Consider the following 19121-nt stretch of genomic DNA (forward strand, 5'->3'; position numbering starts at 1 on the left):
AGAACAGGAAAACACAGACAGGATTTGGGGAGGGACGTACATTCTAAATACTGTTATGGTTCTGGGGTTGATAAATGACCCTGCAAAACTTTGAACTTCTTTCAAAAATGCAAGGCACAGCTCCTGAAATGGCTCTAGAAAGTTGCTATATTAGCTGTGGTTTGTGTGGTGATTGATGGATCAAAGCAGTTCGTCAGAAATACCATCTCAACAAAGCTTTAAAATGCTAACGAGTTACCTAGCAGTGGTTTGCTGCTAAGACCTGGCTCTTCCCAAGACACCTGAAGCAGTAAGGGTGCAGAAGTACACCAGCACAGGCATTGGGCTGGATGTTTGTTCTGGAACGTGTCCAGATGGCTAGTTGATCCAGCACATATCCTCTTTCCCAAAAGAAAATAGGTTGGTTTTGTTTTTCCCTCCCCAACTCATTCGTAGTTAAGGAAACTGAAATTCAAGTGCCAATTCCTTTCTAGTTATACCAAATTGGAAAAAAAATCCCACCCCAAACCCTTATACACTCAAAACCCAGTCATCTACATACAGTTGCTCAGAATTTCATGCTACAACCAGTTTTCTTATCCATTAAATAACATGTACTGCAAGATCTGCGCAACACGTTCTATTATGGATTGCAATGAAGACACCAGAAATCCTTGCTTTTTTCCCTTCGGATTTAATGTGGTGCTTTCAGAACAGTTAGAACACCAATTTGTGAGGATAGACTCCATTTGAGAGACAGAACGTAGAACGCAGGTACCCACGGAGCTGAGGCACCTTCTTGATTCGCGCAAGGATCTGCGAATCCACTGCCTTCTGGTCTGACTTGCGTTGCTCCGTTATCTCGTATTTCTAGAAAGTACAAAGAATAATGTTAAAATCCCGCAGAGCGACTTCATCGACTTTTCTGCGGAGATGAGAAAATTCAGGGCAAACCCTGAGTTCTGGCATTTTCAGGAAATCTTTTCTCCATTTGTTCTAAATGTGGGAAAAGTGGTAGGAGACCGGAGGTGGCAGAGAACTGAAGCCACTGTTTGGCTTATGTTGTAGATATGAGAGCCAGCAGCGTGCTGTTGGCAGTATCAAAACAGTAAAGGTGTTTCTTGGTCAAAAAAGACATTTAACTTGAATAACCATTGCTGCTGTTCTACCCCAATTAAAAAGGGCGCTATCTCAATGCTCTGTATTAATTCATTTTAATGGTATTACCTCACTTTATTGAGGACCACTTAAAATTCTATTGTCCATTCATGGTATTTCCCCCTTTCCAGCCTGGCTTTAGGTAACAAGGCACTCAGAAGGAGTGAATAATCATGTTCCTTACTTCTTTTTCAGTGTCAAAGATCTCGCCTTCCTGGTGCTTGGGCTTACGCAGCCTCTTCTTCTTAAAGTACGCATCAGTGAGATGCTTGGGAATTTTCACTCCAGAGATATCAACCTTTGTAGATGTAGCGATGACAAATTTCTGATGGGCCCTACGCAGAGGGACACGGTTGATAACCAAGGGTCCTAAAGGCAGAGTGAAGACAGAAGAGAAAACAAGGTTAGCTCTCCTGGCAACAACCACTGCTTTTGACTTTTTGTAGGGTATGAGATAACTAGTTTCTTCAGAGATGCCTACAGCTAAAATCTGAACAATCAACAAAGCCCTTCCCCACAAACTCTAGAAAAGCCAAAAAAATGCTCCCTGGTATCTTCCAGGTAGTCAGATACTGAAGCTTAATGATCTCCCCTGAACCTCCCTAGAAAGTCACAGAATGTGATTCCACGTAGTCACGTGAAGACACGATGCGCCAAACCACCCGCACACAAATCTGCAGCGCTACAGACAGCGGAGGCAAACCTGAACTTAAAAAAAACAACCACTCAAATCCACACACCCCCCCCCCCCAAACAAACAAAAAAATCATTATACTTATATGAAAGTTTTTTTACCTGTAACAAGCAAAAGGCCAGTAGCAAGCTGCTTCAAGAAGACGACACGCTGGAAAGAGATGAGATGCGACATCAGTCCTCATGTCCCAGCACTCACGTACTGCAACCAGGCCGGGACCGTGCCCGTGCTTGGCCTGCGCTGCGGGTGTAAGCACGGACAAAGCACCTGGGCACGGGCACAACTGCATGACCTGGGAAGCGACCACCACCTGAGCCAAGCTACCAACCTTCTGAGAGTACAGCCCTGGCAGAGTTACCTCATCCAGGACAGGTCGCGACTCTCCATGTGCTCCATCATTCAAGGCTGAGCGAATTAGTTTGTTTTTGAATCTTTGCCTATTCTACAGGATGGCGAGGCAGCCACCTTGTCACCCACGTTCTTTGTGCAAGTTAAAGGGAGGGACTAGATAAAAAACAGAAGGGCACCACAACATATCCCACAGTCAGAGCCATCCCCCACTTGCACTTTGTTCTTTCTGCTCAAGTTTTCCTTCTCTGAACAGCATTAAGTAATGTGACATCAAAGCCAAAGAATTCAACAAAATAAATGATATCGGTTAAGACCTATTAGCAAACATCATTAAGATGAAGGCACATCTTAATATTTAACAATCAAGTGTTACCTTGGTAATTAATCACTACTCCAAGACGAAGTTTCATCCTCATTGCAACAGTTAGAAGCAGGCGTTAGAAGCAGCACAAAGTTAGCACGACACGAATCTATGCGCTTTTCTGCACTGCAGTAAGACTCCCTTAATTCTAAGTAACTGGACTAGCCTGTTTTACTTCCAGCTCTGTGTAGAAGAGTATTAGTTTAAAGCCTGTTTCCCCTAAAGGCAGGATGAGAGAAAGCATCTAGACAGAAATCACAGAAAAACAGATTTGCATCTAGTGGCTGAGCAGCGTCCGGTGCAATCAGCTGGTAAATCCCTGATACCTCTGCTCAGTCCAAACGGTTTCAGCACAGAAATGCTGCAAAGCCACTGGGGGAGCCAACAAGAAGCAGCCTGGGGTTACCTTGCCTCTGTGACGACCAGTCAGAAGGATCAGAACGGTTCCTGGAGTAATAGAGGCCCGCAGCCGCCTCTTGTGCTGGCAAAAGGGCTTTTTGCCGTGACTCAAAAGCTTGCGAGGAACATCTTCAGTGGGGTAATATCTGGGCTGGAAAAAGAAGAGCAAAATGTTGTACCGTCATGTATTCCACGGGACAGAAAGCCTGCGCTACAGTTTATAGATTCTTCCATTTGTAAAAGATACTGTTTCCCCAAAGATGACCTTTATGAAAGATTTTTTTTCTTCTGCTGCAACCAACACTTCAGGAACACACGGAATATTTTTTGTCCAATTGTGCAACAGCGAAAGTTGACACCAGCGCTGTATTTCTGCGCGTGCTTCTAATTCAGCCCAGCGATACAAGAAGCAGAGAAGGCCCCGCTCTTGTCTACTGACCATCCTCTAAATCACCAGCATCTCCCCCAAAACCGACAATCACCGGGTCCGTATCTTGGGGAGAGAACGGCCGGCAGTTCAGCTGAGCACAACACGGGCTGAGGCTGCTCTGTTGCCTCAGCCCAGAGGTGCATCGTCTAGTCAAAACTTACAAATAACAGCCTTAAACTGTGCACGTCCGAGTTCGGTTTCTTACCATTTTGCGGATTTTAACCACCCGGCTGCCTCCATTCTTGTCTCCACCCACCGGCTTGGTGATGGTTGCGCGTGGCTTTTCTTTCCTTTTCTTTTCTATCTGTAGACAAAGAAAAGGGAAAACATACGACATTTCAAACCAAAGTCACTGTGAAAAACCATGATTATTCAAACACAGCATTTCTTATCTTACCTTTGTTTCCGGAGCAGTATACTTGCGCTTGTACAGCGCTTTTCTGGCATACATGGCTGAGCGGGAATACCTCCCGATACCCCGGGCCAGGACAGGGTTACGGCTGGCATGATGCTTCTTAACCTTCTTTTTCTTCTCACCCGCTTCCTTCTGGCTTCCTTTCTGCTCAGCCGGCGGCTTCTCACTTGTCTTCTTCTTGCCTGGCTTTTTCTCACCGGCCGCCTTCTCGCCTGGCTTTTTCTCAGCAGCTGCCTTCTCGCCCGCCATCTGTGAATCCCAGTAAAACGAAAATTATGATTTATTACAAGGTGTGCCGAGGACTAAGTCGTAGAAATAAAAGAAAACAATCAGAATTTGATCTTTTACACCATTCTAACAGCTGTCAGCCACCTCCTGCAGCCGTGCCTAACCAAGGCACTACAGAGCCAAAAGCTCTGTCTGCTGCAGGCCCAGCCGTAAGGCAAAATGCTCCTCCACGCCGCTTCCTGCGGGTACGAGCTCCCCCACCGCCCCCCAGCCCCGCTCCACCGCCAAGCCCAGGAAAACGCACAGGCCGAGGCCGCAGTCACCCCTCTGCTCCCGAGGATGCTCGCGGCTCCCCTCAGCCCCACCGGGCCCTGCCACACCGCGGGGCTACGCCGGTCTTCCCCAGGCTACCGCTCAAGCCCCGCGAAGGCCTCCAGCACCGGCCACAGCCCGCTGGGCTCACGGGCTCCGGTCGCGGCCCAGCCCGGACCCCGCAGCCAGCCGCGGGCCTGGCCCGGCCGAAGGCGACTGAACCTCCCGCTCCATCCCCACATCGCCCCCTCCGGGCGCCATCACCGCGTCCCCAAAGGCACCGGGACAGGCCCGTGAGCCTAACGCAGCCGCCCGAGGGCAGATGGCGGCGGATGGCGCCCGCCGGGGCCCGGCCCTGCCCGCCGCCGCTCCGCCATTCTTACCTTCCGGGGAGGGAAAGGGACCCACATCCGGGTACGAGCGGCCTAAAGAGAGCGCGGCGTCTGACGTCACCGCGCCGGCCGCGGAGCACGCTGGGATTTGTAGTCCGGGCTGGTGCGGCGAGGCCCGGGCCAGGCCCCGGTCACCGGGGAGGAAGCACCGGCCACCCGCATCCCGGCTCCGGGGGGGGCTGTGCGGTGGCCAGCGGCTCCGGGAGCGGGGCTCGCCGCCCTGCCGCGGCCTGACCCTCCCTCCCCCTCGGGGCGCCTCGAGGCGAGGCTCCGCCAACGCCCGGCCCGGCTCCGCGGGACGCGGCTCCGCTGCTCCCGTGGCGGGGGACACCGGGGCCCGCTCCCGGGGCGGGGGGTTGAGGCGGGGGCGGGGCGGCGTCGCAGACCGATGACGCACCGGGCGGGTGACGCAGGGCGGGCCGCGCCGCGCTCCGTGCGCCTCCGGGGCCTGAGGCGGCCGTTGTTCACGCTCCCTTCTGGGTGCCCGTAGGCCGCGGCCCGCGCCGGGGGGGGGGTCCCCCCCGATGTGAGAGGCGGCCGTTGAGGAGGAGCGGGGGGGGGAGGCGGCTGGGCGCACCGCGACCCGCCGGTGCCACGGGAGAAAAATGACATCGCGGAGGTGAGGCGGGAGCGAGCGGCGCCGAGCCCGGCGGGGGAGGGGGGAGGGTGGCGGGCAGGGGGCCGCTTGCCCCCGGGGGCGCGCAGGGCTCGGGCCCCTCGTTGCCCGCTCTCGGGGGACCCTCGGCCTGGGCCTCCTCTTCCCCGCGGCCGTCCTGGCCGGGCAGGGCCTCCCGCGCCCTGGGGCTCTGGTGCAGGGGCAGCCCCCGCCCCGCTGCCTGCAGCCGCATCGCAGCCCCTCTCCCCGCCCGGTCCTGGGGTGGGATGTCCCCGCTCCCGCCGCCGTGGGGCTGCGGCCGCCGCCTCGGCTCCAGTCGGGGCCTGGCTCGCTCGGCTCCCCGCCCCTCGCCTCGCTTTCCCCGGTGAGCGGACGCTCACCCAGCCGGCGCGGCGGGGGGACGCCCTCTCCGGCGTGGCCGGGGGCCCGGTGGGGCGGGGGGGGGGGGGGTGGGGGGTGGGGAGCGGCTGACCTGGGGCTCCGCCGACCCCCGTGCAGAGGCCGGAGCTGCCACAGTAACGTTGGCTTCGTGGGGGGCTTCAAGCGAGTCACCCCGTGCCCGCGTGTGCGTTCGAACCGGAGCTGAGGGATGAATTTTATTCGTGTGGCAACCGCTCGGTCCAGTATCCGAGGCCAGGGAGGGTCGTGCTGCTCTCGGTAATCCGGCACTAGTGACGTTACTGAAACTAAAACATCAGCCAACTTTAAAACTACCGTTCGTAAGCTGGTCTGGGCTCTCAGTTTATTAACAGCATTCGGTCTAATTTCAAAACCTTGTGGGGTTGCAAAGTCAGCACGATGAACAGTTGAATCTGTTTTCTTTGTTGTAGCTTCTCACTGTCCTGAATGTATTTTGATGTTTGTCTTATTTTAGCAGCCCTTTTTGGGCTGAGGGCTTAAGGTAAATGTTAAACTGAAGAGGAATTAATGTCACAAAAAGGAAAAAGATATTTATATTCTTATCAAACATACCTATTCTGAAGTTTGACACATCTTTTTAAGTAATATCTATTAAAGTATAACTTCTTCAACATTGGGTTGTCCTCTTTCTTCTTCTGCTTAAGGTGGTGGAACTAGACAGGTTGTTTTTCAGTCCGTGGCCATTTATGGTTAAATTTGGGTCTGGGGTCTTGAGGCGTGTGGGAGATCTCTACTGTCTGTTGGGTTTTTCTGAATGTCCCTACTCACGCACTGGCTTGAGTACCTTTGGAAACACTTGCGAATTTCCTTGTTGTTGGGAATAATCCTCATATTCTGCTCAGGACTTTAAATTGTAACTTGTGAGGGAGAGTGAAAAAAGATGAGAAATATAAACTGATGAGCCTATAAATAGGTGTAATTAAACTACCAGTCACCGCCTCCCTGAATGCTATGGTTGTGACAGCTGAGACTCAGAACTGATTTAATCTCTCCTGCTCTTGAAAAGGTGATTAGAAAAGCCCAATCACAGCATGGAAAAATGTATTGATTTTTTTCTTTTCTCTCTTCAGTTTGGTAAGAGAGAAATATGCTGGCGATGTGTGACTTACAAAACACAGATCCTGATGATCTTTTCTGGCCTATGCTAACAACAACAACAAAAAAGAGATAATTGTAGCAAGGCTGTATTTCCTACCATGTGTTAGTTTTCATCAAAAGGTTTCTTGCTTGGCTAATATCCCCTTAGTTTTGTAAATGAGATCCCTGCTATTTCACTGGTTACTTTTCTGCCATCATTTTTGTCTTACTGTAAACTAATAAGGGACTTGGAATGGTGTGTTGCTGAACGCCCCAAATCAGAACTGCTGTAAGGAGTATTCCGTGCATAGTGAGGACAGCTAGGTTAATTAGAGTGTGGGGTTATGTGTGCGTGTGTTACTTTCTTGATTGTATTTGTTGGCTGTGATGTCCTTTGCTTGGGATAGCCTCTGCACCTGCTCATAATAGAGGTTGAAGAAGGAAAGTAGAAAAAAGTCTAAAATGCATTCCATCCCTATAAAAGGAAGTGCAAGAGAAAGTTCTCTATAGGGCTTATGTTACTGGTATCGGTGTCTGCAGTCCCCTTTGCTCTCTCCTCCGGTTTTGGAAGGGATGTAGCCACCAAGGTTCAAAAGCACATGTGATGGCAGTACTTCAAATGAAGCGAGCTCGATCACCGGTCCGGAACCATTTAACAGAGATCACTAACACCCCCATTTTTCTATTTGGGGTGTCTGACAAATGCATCTTCCTACTCAAAGCCAAAAATATAAAGATGAGAGAGCAGGAGTACAAGTTACCATTAGAACAAAAGTTACATAAAGTGCAATAAACTCCATCGCTCTCCCAGATGTAGCTTTTCTTTTGCTACACTTGCTTGCTTTTTGCCATCTTCAGTAGGAGTGTGTGTACATGTGGGGGTGAGATTTTTGTTTTTAAACAATCTATCATCTTTTTAACCTCTTCTTTAAGCACAAGTTATTTGCAGTCCCTTCTCTTCATTAAATTATTATGTTTCTGTTATTTTACATCTTTTTAACAACTTGTCTACAGTTACTTCCAGGTGTATTAGGGTTTAGGATAAGATACAGAAGATATTATATTAATTACAGTTTATGGAATGTTGCCATACAATAAATTTGTAGAATTGATCCCAATAATTTCTCCTTTGTATATTTATCCATTTTTGTATATAAACTCAGAAACTTGCAAAGGTGTCTCTTGAATCCTATGTGTGTTTAAAAAGCTTATAAACTCTTCAAAATGGTGCTGCACTTTTTGTTTGTTTGTTTTTTGCTTTCTCCTAATGGAAGTAAAATTTTAGGTGTGGAAGTGTGGCAAATACATCATCAGCTTCTGCAGGCCAACCTGTCATATTCCAAAATGTAGTATTTAATGTTCAGTTCATACCAGGTACCGATGCTTGTGCAGTTTCTTTTGTGAGACTTTTCTTAAAGTTTGAGTCGTCATTACATAAGTGTAGCGTTATTTATTAATTGATTCCCATTTGCTATAATAACTTGAAGTATTTTTAAATATTTTTTTCATGACCCGTGCTGCATAGGTTTGATTATTTTTTTGTTGTTCTTCAGTTAAAGATGTAGTAGTATTGACTAGATTTTCTTGGTGCAACTAGACAAAAAAGCAAGATTAACAGGAAGAATCATAAGACACATAAGTAATCCTAATTCCCATTCGAATGATGTGCTAGGAGTTTGGATATTCTGGAATCTCTAAAACTCTGCAGGCTGTTTCTGTGAGAATCTGTTTCTGAAGAGAATAGGCTGGATAAGGCCTTGGTGGGAATACTGTCGACTTTTCAGTACAGAAGGAATTGCTGGAACAATTACAGTAATAACCCTAAATTTAGACATGCATACGCATATTTTGCTGTTTTAGCAGTTTATGAAATGAATTGAAATGCTGACTGTATCGGGTAGGATCAGAAACGCTATTCAATTTTTTTTAGATGTAGCACTCATATATGTAATGAGATTGGTTGCAGAGTCATTTGCCTTAATATTTTGCTTTACTTCGGAGAAACTGAGAACCTGGTGTACAAAGAGAAGTAGCCTGGGTTCTTTCTGCAGATATGGATGTGCGTTTTCACTTGTTTCATAAATAGTCTAATTTATGGCAACTCTGAAAAATAAAGGTGATCTTTTAATTGCCAAACACAAGTCTGACAAAGCCACTAAAACAGTTCTTAGTTGCTGCGTTCACATCTCTGTCCCTGGGCTGTGTGGTGGTTGGTTTGGGTTTTTTTTTTAAGTTTGCCTTCTAAAATCGTGCCTCATTATAAACTCCTTTCATCCAGAACACACAGATGTAGTTTAGTACTGCAAGAGGGCAATAAAAATCCTCAGTTACAGATAAGAGAAAACACAGATGCGTTAACTGAATGGCTAAGAATAAATTGTCTCTACAAAGTTAATGCCATAGGTGGGGACACTGAGCTTCTTGGATATAGACCATATAGAGCTCTCCTTTGGCAGGGCACTATATTAGTCATTCAGAAGGCTGTTTGTGGGTGGTGAATATCAATATGAGATTCCTCGGTGTTTGTATTTAAGTGGGATATATTCGGACCAGAGAAATTGCCATGGTAGTTAGAAGACAGAGCGGCGCTCTGGCAGCGGGCAGCACCACGTTCTGTTGAGGACGGTGGAAGAAGACGGGACAACCGCGTAGGTTGTCCACAAGTGAAGCTCCTTCCTGACCCCTATCACCTGGTGATCAGCCTGTGCCCTAAAGCATGAGGTTTTGTTAAATTTCTAACCTTTAAAATGTTGTCAAGTTGTCACTTTGGAGGTTTTGTTTTATTTTTAAGTATTTTTCTGGATTGTCTTTCAGTTTCTTTGTGTGTCCTGTCTTCCCGGAGTAAGGAAAATGCATGACTTGTGGTCGCTGCTCACATTGTATACCTTTGATACCCTTTTAATTCAAGCAGTAGAGGTATAGGTCTTCCTCTTACAAAACATCTCTTAGCAATATGTAAAATTGCAATGTAATACGAAACGGACAATTTATACTCTCTGCTAAGATACAGATTCTTATTTCTTTAGGAACAAAATTCAGTACTTTCTGGTTTTGAAGCTGTTGAATTTTTCTGTTTAGTCTTGTCGCGTAAGTTAACTCTGAAAACCAGAAGATCTTCCGTTTATTTATTAACACTCTTTATTTTTAACCTCTTCTAGATGGTTTCATCCAAATATTACTGGGGTGGAAGCAGAAAACCTGCTGTTAACAAGAGGAGTGGATGGCAGCTTTTTGGCACGGCCCAGCAAAAGTAACCCAGGAGACTTTACGCTCTCTGTTAGGTGCGTTTAAATGGGGTTTTTTTTGTCTTTCTCCCCAAATTAGTCAGGGTCTTCATTTGGTGCTGTTCTATGGGGAAGGAGTTGTAAGTGAACTGCTTCTAAGAGATGAAAGAATGCACGGATCACTTTTTAGTCTGTTGTTCACTGTTTTCCTCTCTTTCTCCTGTTTTCCATGCAGAGGTTCTCAAATGCTTTTACCCAACTTGGGGAAACTATTGGTTGGAGAATAGTGAATTCTGATTCTGCAGAGGGACAAAAAAGATAAGGGGAAGCAGAAGTAGATTCATAATAACATTACTTTTAGCCCTTTGAAAATCTATTCGGTAACTATCTGAAAGTAGCAGAGACGATAGGAATTACTGATCGAGCACGTGCAAGGAAATGCTCTCCAGACTCTCTTCTTACAGGAAAAGTCAGCAAGTTTTTAAGGGCGACTGCGGTGCTGTTTCAGCTTCCAAAATAGGCCTTTTGTAACACTTTTCCCCTGACACTGTGTGTATAGTGGTAGGGATGGGGAAAGGACGGCAGGAGGAAGTAGATAAAGGAAAAAGGAAAAGTGGGATTGGTGATAAGAGTAATGCTTCTGGGATACCTTTGAGATAATGGGCCTTGTTGAACAGAAGGGGACTGTCAGAGAGCTGTTCCTCGTTAATACTAGAGACTGTGGGAGCAAATGACTTGCATCAGGCAAAGGCAACTGTTTACTGAAGGGGAGATCTTAGCGATTAGTGTGAAATTCTGGGGAAAGGAGTAAACAGGCTTTGATGGGTGTCTTGGATAGGCTGAATTCTTCTCACCCCTCCACCCCTCGTGCTTGTGTGTGCAGTTCTTGGGGGTTTGAGGGACTTCTGTTGGAGATTGTGAGGCCGCAGAGCTTACACTGGCTTCAAGGATCCCTTCGTTACAGAATTAAGATTTTTTCTTTCCCTATTCTTCCTGACTGTTGGACAGCCACTTCCCCTTCTTGCAAGCCACTGAAATGTGGCTGAAGCACACTGCAGAGGTGCTCTAGCTTAGCTCTTCTGCAGTATTTCAGTTGGAAAGCGATACAAATGTAAGTATGGATTTCTCCAACTCAGACAACAGAACACTAAATATAAAAGTGATTGATTGGAAATCAGCTGACTCGTGTGGGTTTTTTTCCTTTGTTTCAATTATTAGACGAACTGGAGCTGTCACCCACATCAAGATCCAGAACACGGGAGACTACTATGACCTCTATGGAGGAGAGAAGTTTGCTACGTTGGCTGAGTTAGTCCAGTATTATATGGAACATCATGGACAGCTCAAGGAAAAGAATGGAGATGTTATAGAGTTGAAATATCCACTGAACTGTGCTGATCCTACATCTGAAAGGTCAGAGAAACGGTGGTGAAAACCTCAGTGTCCATGCACTTGCTAAATGCGTGTGTTTATCCCTATTAACACTGCAGTCAGCTTCCCTTTGATGAAAGGGTGGCCACTGTCTTGTACCAAAAGTGGTCCCACTGATTTCAGAGAAGTTATCTGCAAAGCAGACTAATAAACATGACTAAAGATAAAGCAATCTAAGCCTCATAACCTATTTTCTTCAGCATTCTCCTGGTGTGATAAAATACTAAAAGAGAGGGCGTAGTTCCCTTTATTTTTACTGGGAGAATGTTTTGTTGTAGAAGTTGTCCCGAAGCTTCCTGAAGCTGTTATTACTGCAAGGAATGCCCAGGTCTATTTCTGGGCATAACTTTATACGATTTTTCCAGCAGTGGGCATATGTGTAAGAAAGTGAATGACAGGGAAACCCTCAAATTGCTGAAACTCATGTTTTGAGGAGTGTGGCTGATAAGGAGAATCTGAGACTTCAGACATATACTGAGGGAGTATGTGTCTGTCAGAAATAAACCTCTATGGCCCATAGATATCAGTTTATTCTCAGAAGTGAAAAAACAAGGGAAAATATTCAAACAAGTTCTCTCACTCCTCCAAATGGCTTTTATTTAACAGTAGTGGGGAGGGTTATTGCCTTTTTGGCCATGTTTCTTGAAGAAATGAGATTGAGGTGATTATCCTGTCCAGTTCCTAATCTGATGGAAGGATAGGGTCTCAAAGATGCTAAGTTCCCACAGGTTTATCAGCAAAGGGCATCCTCATGAAGGAAATAAAAGAATAAATGCCTTGACTGAGGAAAAGGCTGCAGTATAAGCTTGTGTTTACTGGACGCCATTTGGATTGTTGTAAAGGATCCAAATTAAAGCTTCATTTGAAGCTTGTGTGAAATGCAAATTTCAGTGCTTATGGAGGTGCTTGCTTTGATGTGTTTCTGTAATCGCTGGTGTGTATGTTGCAGGTACACTTCCAAGGCTTATTCTGTTTTTTATTTTTATAAACTGAGGCTTTCTGTAGACCCGGACACTTGTTCTGTGTATAACTTAGCACGAGCGTTTTACTTCTGTTATAAATATTTAGAACAAGCAGATTCAGCCATGGCTGGAATGACAAGTAGGGTACCTGTCTATATCTTACTTTATTTAAAGGTGGTTTCATGGACATCTCTCTGGAAGAGAAGCTGAAAAACTATTAACAGAAAAAGGAAAACATGGAAGCTTTCTTGTGCGTGAGAGTCAAAGCCACCCTGGGGACTTTGTTCTTTCTGTCCGGACAGGAGATGATAAAGGAGAGAGTAATGATGGGAAATCTAAAGTGACACATGTCATGATTCACTGCCAGGTATGATGAAGCACGAGCTTCTTTAACAGGGCTACTTCCACGGGCAGTGGGTTTATTCTAGCAGGAGGCCATCTTGCACTTTGCTACGGAGAGCTGAATACATTTCCCTTTTCCCTGTGGTACTGTATGTGCTATATATCATCTGTTTGATCAAATTGACTAATTTGGTAGTATCAAAATTCTATTAGGGTTTTATTGGTTTTGACTGCTTGCCTGACTGAATCATGTCACGCTACACTATGCTGTCAAGTACCTTCTAATAGATTTGCTTTTGAATGCATCAGAAGTCTGTCTCAAATCCTCTGCTGATGGAGCCTTTCGTGTTCATGAATCTTCTTAAGTGAGTTGCAGTCTCCTGGATGAATTATATAAAAATAGGAGTAATTGGGCAAATAGAGATCTATCCAAATATATTTGCTTCTCCTGTCAGTTTGTAAAGTTGCACCTAATAGATGGTCAACATTCTGTGAAAATTTTGAGTATTGAATCCAAGGAGTACTTTTAAATCTAAAGCTTGAATTGAATATAGGGTAGTTCTTCACTGAAGTATTATTAAATTATGGTCTTTTGATTCATAAAAGCCCATGGGTTGCTATTAAAAAAAAATTTATAGATGTTATCATTTTCTTCTATTACTCTAAAAGACAGTGAAACAACTTAGTTGTTTAAAAACAACTAAAATGCAATAACAGAAATAGTCTGGAGGTAGAAATGGCCTGCGAAGACTGTAAAAGCTGAAGTACCAGAACATTTTTTTTTTTTCCAAGAAAATCTCTTTGATTTGCAGTTAACTACTAGTAGCATTTATGACATTGAAGAAAATAGTTCAGCATTGTTTCCTTAAATAGGGCTGATGCCAGTCAATACCAGCCTTTCAGGAGCCAATGATTCCCAATGATAGGAATTTGAATTGATTTCCAAAGTTATCTCCTGGATTCTGGTCACACAGCTCAGGTAGCCTGCTTGAGCTGCCCGAACCTCAGTTCAGAAGGAATCAGCTCTCCTGAAAAGGCAGATAAAATGATTTTCAATTAGATGACAAAAAGGGTAATGTCCTCCATAGTGCATGTGTGGCTTTTTATTAAAATTCTACCATTCCTTAGCAGAAGGATTTTTACTAGATTCTTCTATATGTGGCTTTAAAAAGAATTTCTCATATGTTGTGTAGCCTAAAGATGATGTTAGCGTAGACATCATTGTATTAAGTGCATTTATTTTGATGAGCATCTGTCTTTCAAGGATCTAAAATACGATGTTGGTGGAGGGGAAAAATTTGACTCTCTGACAGATCTAGTGGAACATTACAAGAAGAACCCTATGGTAGAAACTTTGGGCACAGTATTGCAACTCAAGCAGGTGAGTGAATGGAGAAGACACCACTAAGCTTTGTTACCTGCAGCATTTATTGTTGAAGTGCAGGCTTTTCCATGTGTTCTGTGAGACATCATTTTTTTTCTTTCCTAATGCAAAAATGAAGATTTAAACTTCGTGAAACTGGATGAAGAAGTCAGTCATTTAAACGGGAACAGTTTTTTATATGCCTGTGAAGGATAGACTCTTGTCTGCGATGCATGCAGAACTTCTCTCGGTGTCATCGTGGTCCATAGGGATTGCAGGACTAGTCCAGAAATGAGACAACTTAATGTATTGAAGAACAACCGTGAGACTTTATCTAAAAGCAATTGTTCCCTGCCCCCTTCCTTGGTACCCTCGCTGCCCTTCATTGTATGAATTGTAAAGTTTTGAAGTCCAAATAGATGCCTGGATCCTAGAATTGCCTATATAAAGTAAACTTAGTGTAGGATATTTGTGTTTTAACTCTCTTCTCACGGTTGTCATTTGTTACACCTTTGTTTAATATTTGTATCTTTCTTAGCCTCTGAATACGACCCGTATTAATGCTGCAGAGATTGAAAGCAGAGTGCGAGAGCTAAGCAAGCTAGCAGAGACTACAGATAAAGTCAAGCAGGGCTTCTGGGAAGAATTTGAGGTACTTCATTACATTCCAAGTGTTATGGTATTAAATCTCTACGCTACTGAGAAGTTAGGTTTGCTGCCTTCCTGACATTTTCTCATCTCCCCCTCTCTCGCTTCATATCCCTGTTCTTGCTTCCATCTCCTGTCCGGTACAGCAAGTGTTAAAATTTTACCAGTTTCATTCTTGTGTCTGCTAGTAAAACGTCTGAAATATTTGCCTCTTTTCCTGATTCTGAGAGCTAATTATGTTCTTCAATGCCAGCACAATCCCTCTTGAATATCCTCCCTGCCATGAGGGAGCTGTATGTACAACTGTGTCTGGCCTTCCAGGACAATTAAATCAGGTTCATTCCTGTGTTCCTTTTCTTCACACGGACAGGAAGAGGTCCTTAGGCTGGATTAACGTTTCTGGAGGCAAAGGACTAATTCCCAGCCTCAGTTACTCTTGGTGGCCCGAGTCCCAGTACAGCAGTGATAGCCGATGCAGCTGGAATATGTCAGATGTATTGTGCAAAGGGAACTGCACCGTGCTTTCTGTTGCATGTCTTGGTGCAGAGGGTGTTTCAGGTTGCACTCTGCTGTGTTTGGGAGGTTGGGCACTCTTGCTTTAAGGTAATTTCAGTGTGATTTCTCAGTCAATATGCTCTTGCCCTTGCGTTTGTGGCTTTTTGATAGCTGGTTTTGGGGATCTTAAAACTCTAAGCAAGCTCTAAGATGAAGCACCATTGATTATGTGTATTCCTTAGACTCCTGAAGATTTATTTTTGTTTTGTTTGGCTGTTTCACTTCTGCCTGGAGCCAAAATTCCATTTCCCTTCTAGAAAGTAGCATTGCCTTTCCTTCTGTCTTATCCGTGCACATCTCATGTCTGTAACATAGCTGTGCTGGCCAGCTCTCCCCTTCTTTGAAATCCTAATGATTTCAGGGAGCTATTTATGTTTGAAAGAAAATACCAGTGAATCTGTTAATTTCTCAAGTAGAGCAAATTAACTGACATATTCCAAACTACTTGAGTCTAGCCTGGGTCCTAACCCTTCTCTGACAACTGGATTCACTTAACAGCTGCCTGCATGTGATGGTCATAGCCAAAATCTTACAAGTGTCTGAAGTACAATGGACTGGTTTACGCCACACATACAGAAGAAAACCACAGTGGAGTCTGGAACTCCACCAGCAGATGGCAACAGGAAACTGGAAAGTCCTGGTCTTTGAGAGAGAGGCTGGTTTTGGCTGTGTAATGCTATTTTGAGAAATTTCTTGAATAGTGATGGATTTGCAAAGCAACCATTCTTGAAAAAACTCTTTTTTGATCAGGCGTATTCATAAGTTAAATGCACTCTCCAGTCTGCTCTGAGATTGTCAGGAGGTGAAAAATAAATCTATGAAAAGCAAAAGACTTTTACTGAAGGGGTAGCACATTTCACTATGAGTGTGGATGGAATATAAGAAAGTTGAGGTCATGGCAGTGGGGAAATCATAAAATGAGGATTAAGCTTTCTCCTCACTCTTCCCCCTTGCCCAGTGTGGGGGGGCAGAATCCCACCTGGAGGGGGAAGCAAGGCAGCAAAGCCTGCTCTGGCCTCTACTGAGGACCTGGGGCTCTGCTGTACCCTGACAGTAGAGTGGTGGATCCTCCCCCGGGGAGCAGATCTCATCTATTACTTGTGAACCTTGCCTGGAGGTAAAACGGCCTCAACCTTTGAATTGGTTCTCTTGCAGAGTTCAACGTGTGAACTTTGATACGGGGCCTGAAGGGTCAGGAAGATTAGCCACGCCTGCTCTAATGGCTAAAACTTGAATATGGGAATTAACTGCTTTTTCCAAAGACTGATTAGTGGTGTGCTTGATCCAATCATGACACAGTCGTGTAGATTGCCTGTGATCACTGCCTGAATGTACATTTACAAATTCACCAAGCAGAGGGTGTCTGTTGGCTTCCCTGGAGACTCTGAGCATACCTTACCTTACTCTTATTCAGAGGGCATAATAAGGAAAAAGTGTGCCCTGTTGGCTTGCCCTTCTTGTAACTGGTGCTGGCTTACTAGAAGCCTTGTGAATTAATGTTGGTTTTCTTTGTTTGTTTTTTTTTTTTTTTTTTTTTTCTCGAGGGAAGCATTCTTGTGCGGTGTGTTTAGGAATGGATTGTTGATTTGTCAAAATATGACTGAACTATTACTTGACACTTATGACTCCTTTTCTGACCTCTGTTCTTTATTGAATAAATTTGTCTTGTAATGGATTTTTTGGTCCTTAGAAGTAAGGTACTTTCCTGAAGAGTGTTTGCTAGCGAGCCAGAAGTCTTAGAGAAAAAGTAAATGTAAGAAATGAGAGATTTTAACTGTGAGACATTCCACTTCTCTTTCCCCTTCACTGCTGTTAGTGAGGTCAGCACTAAACCTTATTTTTTTTTCCACTGTGTTTTTGGAAATGAAGCAATCTCCTAGCAGTTTGTGTCATGCTTTTTCATTCACCTCAGCTATAGCTGTCAACCTTGGTAGCAGGAGGCAGGGGGGGCAAACTCCAGGTTGTCCATGGATCTCTGCCGGTGCTGTTTATGATTTGGCAGTCCAGATGGTAGTTATAAATTACTTGTCTTCAGGCATATTTAAGAATGTACCTCTCATCCCATGAACCACTAGACAGAAATGTTGACAGACCTTGTAATGTTTTTGCTTCTGAAAAATGGCTGTTTGGTGAGCTTAATGCTTGGATGTTGTAGTGGGATGGAGGACTACGTTTCAGATTTATTGTTGCATTGTGTACATCTCTTAATGGGCTTGTTAGAAGTCACCGCTGCTCATAGATCTCTCCTCAGGGATGCTCAAAGCAATAATAATTAACTGTATGAAGTGAAGATGTGTTTGAAGCTATGGTTTCCACACACTTAATTGTTTCCATTTTTTAACCTGCTAGCAAAGTTTAACTTTTGGTTCACCTCTTTGGCGTTTCACTTGGCTGAGACTCAAAAGTGTTAAAATTATCTAAAGGTGCTCTCTGACAATGGCGCTTGAAAGACCCTTGCAGCGTAGCAAGAGGTGAGCTTACTACAAAGTGCCGTTTCACCTGTTGGTAGTAGTAGCAAGCAATGCTTTATGGGGATGTGTTTTCTGTCTTTGCTTCATAAGCATGAAACCTCACAGCTCTCCTGTATTGCTTTTGTTCTTTGGTTTCCCTGTCTTTAGGATGAGCCTGATTGTCCAAGGTCACTAAGTGAGGCACTAACAATAACAGAGACTGAAATAGAAGTGAGCAAATGCGCCTGACGTGCCCAAGCTTTGAAGTAAAAGCAATCTCTGCAAGAGTATTAAGGGTGGTAATAACAAGGGGAGCAGCTTCCAAAGCCTGAGTCTTCTTTTTAGTCAGGCCAGTACTGCTTTTGGGATTAAAACTTGGAACAAAGACATGGAGATTCTGGTCCCTCCAGCTTCATTGCAAGGAGGGAGATTTGCTACTAAGCTGCATGGCTGTGAAGTATGGAATTGCTGTTGTCCCTCTCATCTTAACTGTGAACCAGGCACTGAGAAATTAACTCCTTGCCAACAGGAGAAATCCCCATGCAGATTTATTGTTTCTGCACTGGGATGTTTTATGGATAACCCTGTTTGTAGTTACCTAATTGCCCCCCTTCTTCCCCCAACAGGGTAATACGAGAAAGTCTGCGCAAGATTTTGTACTGATTTAGTGAAATGGCCTTGTGTTGGTAGAAGAGAATAATTAGAGCACTTAGTGGTGTGTGGCTGTGGTGGTGGGTTGTACATTGAATTGTACCCTTCTCAATCATACCTTTGAAATACGGTAGCATTCCCATGTGGACTTTTGTTTTGGGGGAACAGACAAGAATATCTTCCTCATATGCTGCTTCTAAGCACTGAAGGACTTTTCCTTATGCTTGATATTTAAATAGAGTTGCTTGTGCTGTGCTTTGCTGGGTTTCCTGTATGCCCCTTCCTCCTCTTTGGCTGTCTGGAGTTGGTCTGGCTGCAGCTCGCGTGGATCCGCTCTTGCGGCGTTGCTGTAACAGCCCTCGTAACCTCAGGGACTTTTTGGGGGCTTTCCAGCGGCGTCACTCCAGACGCGCTGTAGCTGAAGGAGCGGGAGAAGACTGGTGAGGTCTGGAGGAATCCAGTACAGATGAGGGACAGAAGCACTGGATCACAAAGTGCCTTACTCCTTTGCAGGTTGGCAATGTTGTCTGTGCATTAGTTACTAATCTTTATTAATACTAAAGCTAGTGCTGGTTCAGTGGAAAGTTTTTAACTCTTTACTGGCCTGATTCAGCAAAAAGGAGAAATATGATAGTAGTCCTAACTTTTATGCTTGGTGAGAAA

The 19121-nt window shown here is 44.9% G+C and overlaps 2 protein-coding genes across 5 annotated transcripts in view; one reads left to right on the top strand and one right to left on the bottom strand.

Moving 5' to 3' along the window:
* Positions 1 to 653: 653 nt before the first annotated feature.
* Positions 654 to 4734, bottom strand: RPL6 (ribosomal protein L6). Its single transcript, XM_074887656.1, has 7 exons — positions 4711 to 4734; positions 3770 to 4036; positions 3578 to 3676; positions 2950 to 3093; positions 1933 to 1981; positions 1322 to 1506; positions 654 to 849 (listed from the first exon to the last, which is right to left on the bottom strand). The coding sequence occupies exons 2-7, from the start codon at positions 4034 to 4036 to the stop codon at positions 697 to 699; spliced, it is 897 nt and encodes a 298-aa protein (XP_074743757.1). The 5' UTR covers positions 4711 to 4734; the 3' UTR covers positions 654 to 696.
* A 382-nt stretch (positions 4735 to 5116) lies between these two features.
* The window catches only part of PTPN11 (protein tyrosine phosphatase non-receptor type 11), a 46247-nt gene continuing 32242 nt past the window's right edge, over positions 5117 to 19121 (top strand). For 3 of the 4 annotated variants that reach the window (XR_012631345.1, XR_012631344.1, XM_074887653.1), the window contains exons 1-6: positions 5117 to 5338; positions 9991 to 10113; positions 11275 to 11469; positions 12624 to 12816; positions 14056 to 14172; positions 14693 to 14806. Coding sequence is in view for 2 of the 4 variants with exons in the window: in XM_074887653.1 (XP_074743754.1) it covers positions 5325 to 5338; positions 9991 to 10113; positions 11275 to 11469; positions 12624 to 12816; positions 14056 to 14172; positions 14693 to 14806 (756 nt within the window). In the remaining 2 variants the exon portion in view is untranslated. Of the gene's footprint in view, positions 5339 to 9988; positions 10114 to 11064; positions 11168 to 11274; positions 11470 to 12623; positions 12817 to 14055; positions 14173 to 14692; positions 14807 to 19121 lie in introns of those variants that run through there. The other variant, XM_074887654.1, reaches the window with a different exon arrangement.

Source organism: Strix uralensis, chromosome 17 (assembly GCF_047716275.1).
Source record: "Strix uralensis isolate ZFMK-TIS-50842 chromosome 17, bStrUra1, whole genome shotgun sequence".
NCBI classification, from domain to species: Eukaryota; Metazoa; Chordata; class Aves; order Strigiformes; family Strigidae; genus Strix; species Strix uralensis.

Bases quoted from the DNA above. Each gene is read 5' to 3' on its own strand.
- RPL6 (XM_074887656.1), bottom strand. From the start codon at position 4,036: ATGGCGGGCGAGAAGGCAGCTGCTGAGAAAAAGCCAGGCGAGAAGGCG. The intron at 3,677-3,769 runs GTAAGATAAGAA...CTTTGTCTACAG, and splicing joins ATACTGCTCCGGAAACAAAG to ATAGAAAAGAAAAGGAAAGA. The intron at 3,094-3,577 runs GTAAGAAACCGA...TTCTTTTTCCAG, and splicing joins TGGTTAAAATCCGCAAAATG to CCCAGATATTACCCCACTGA.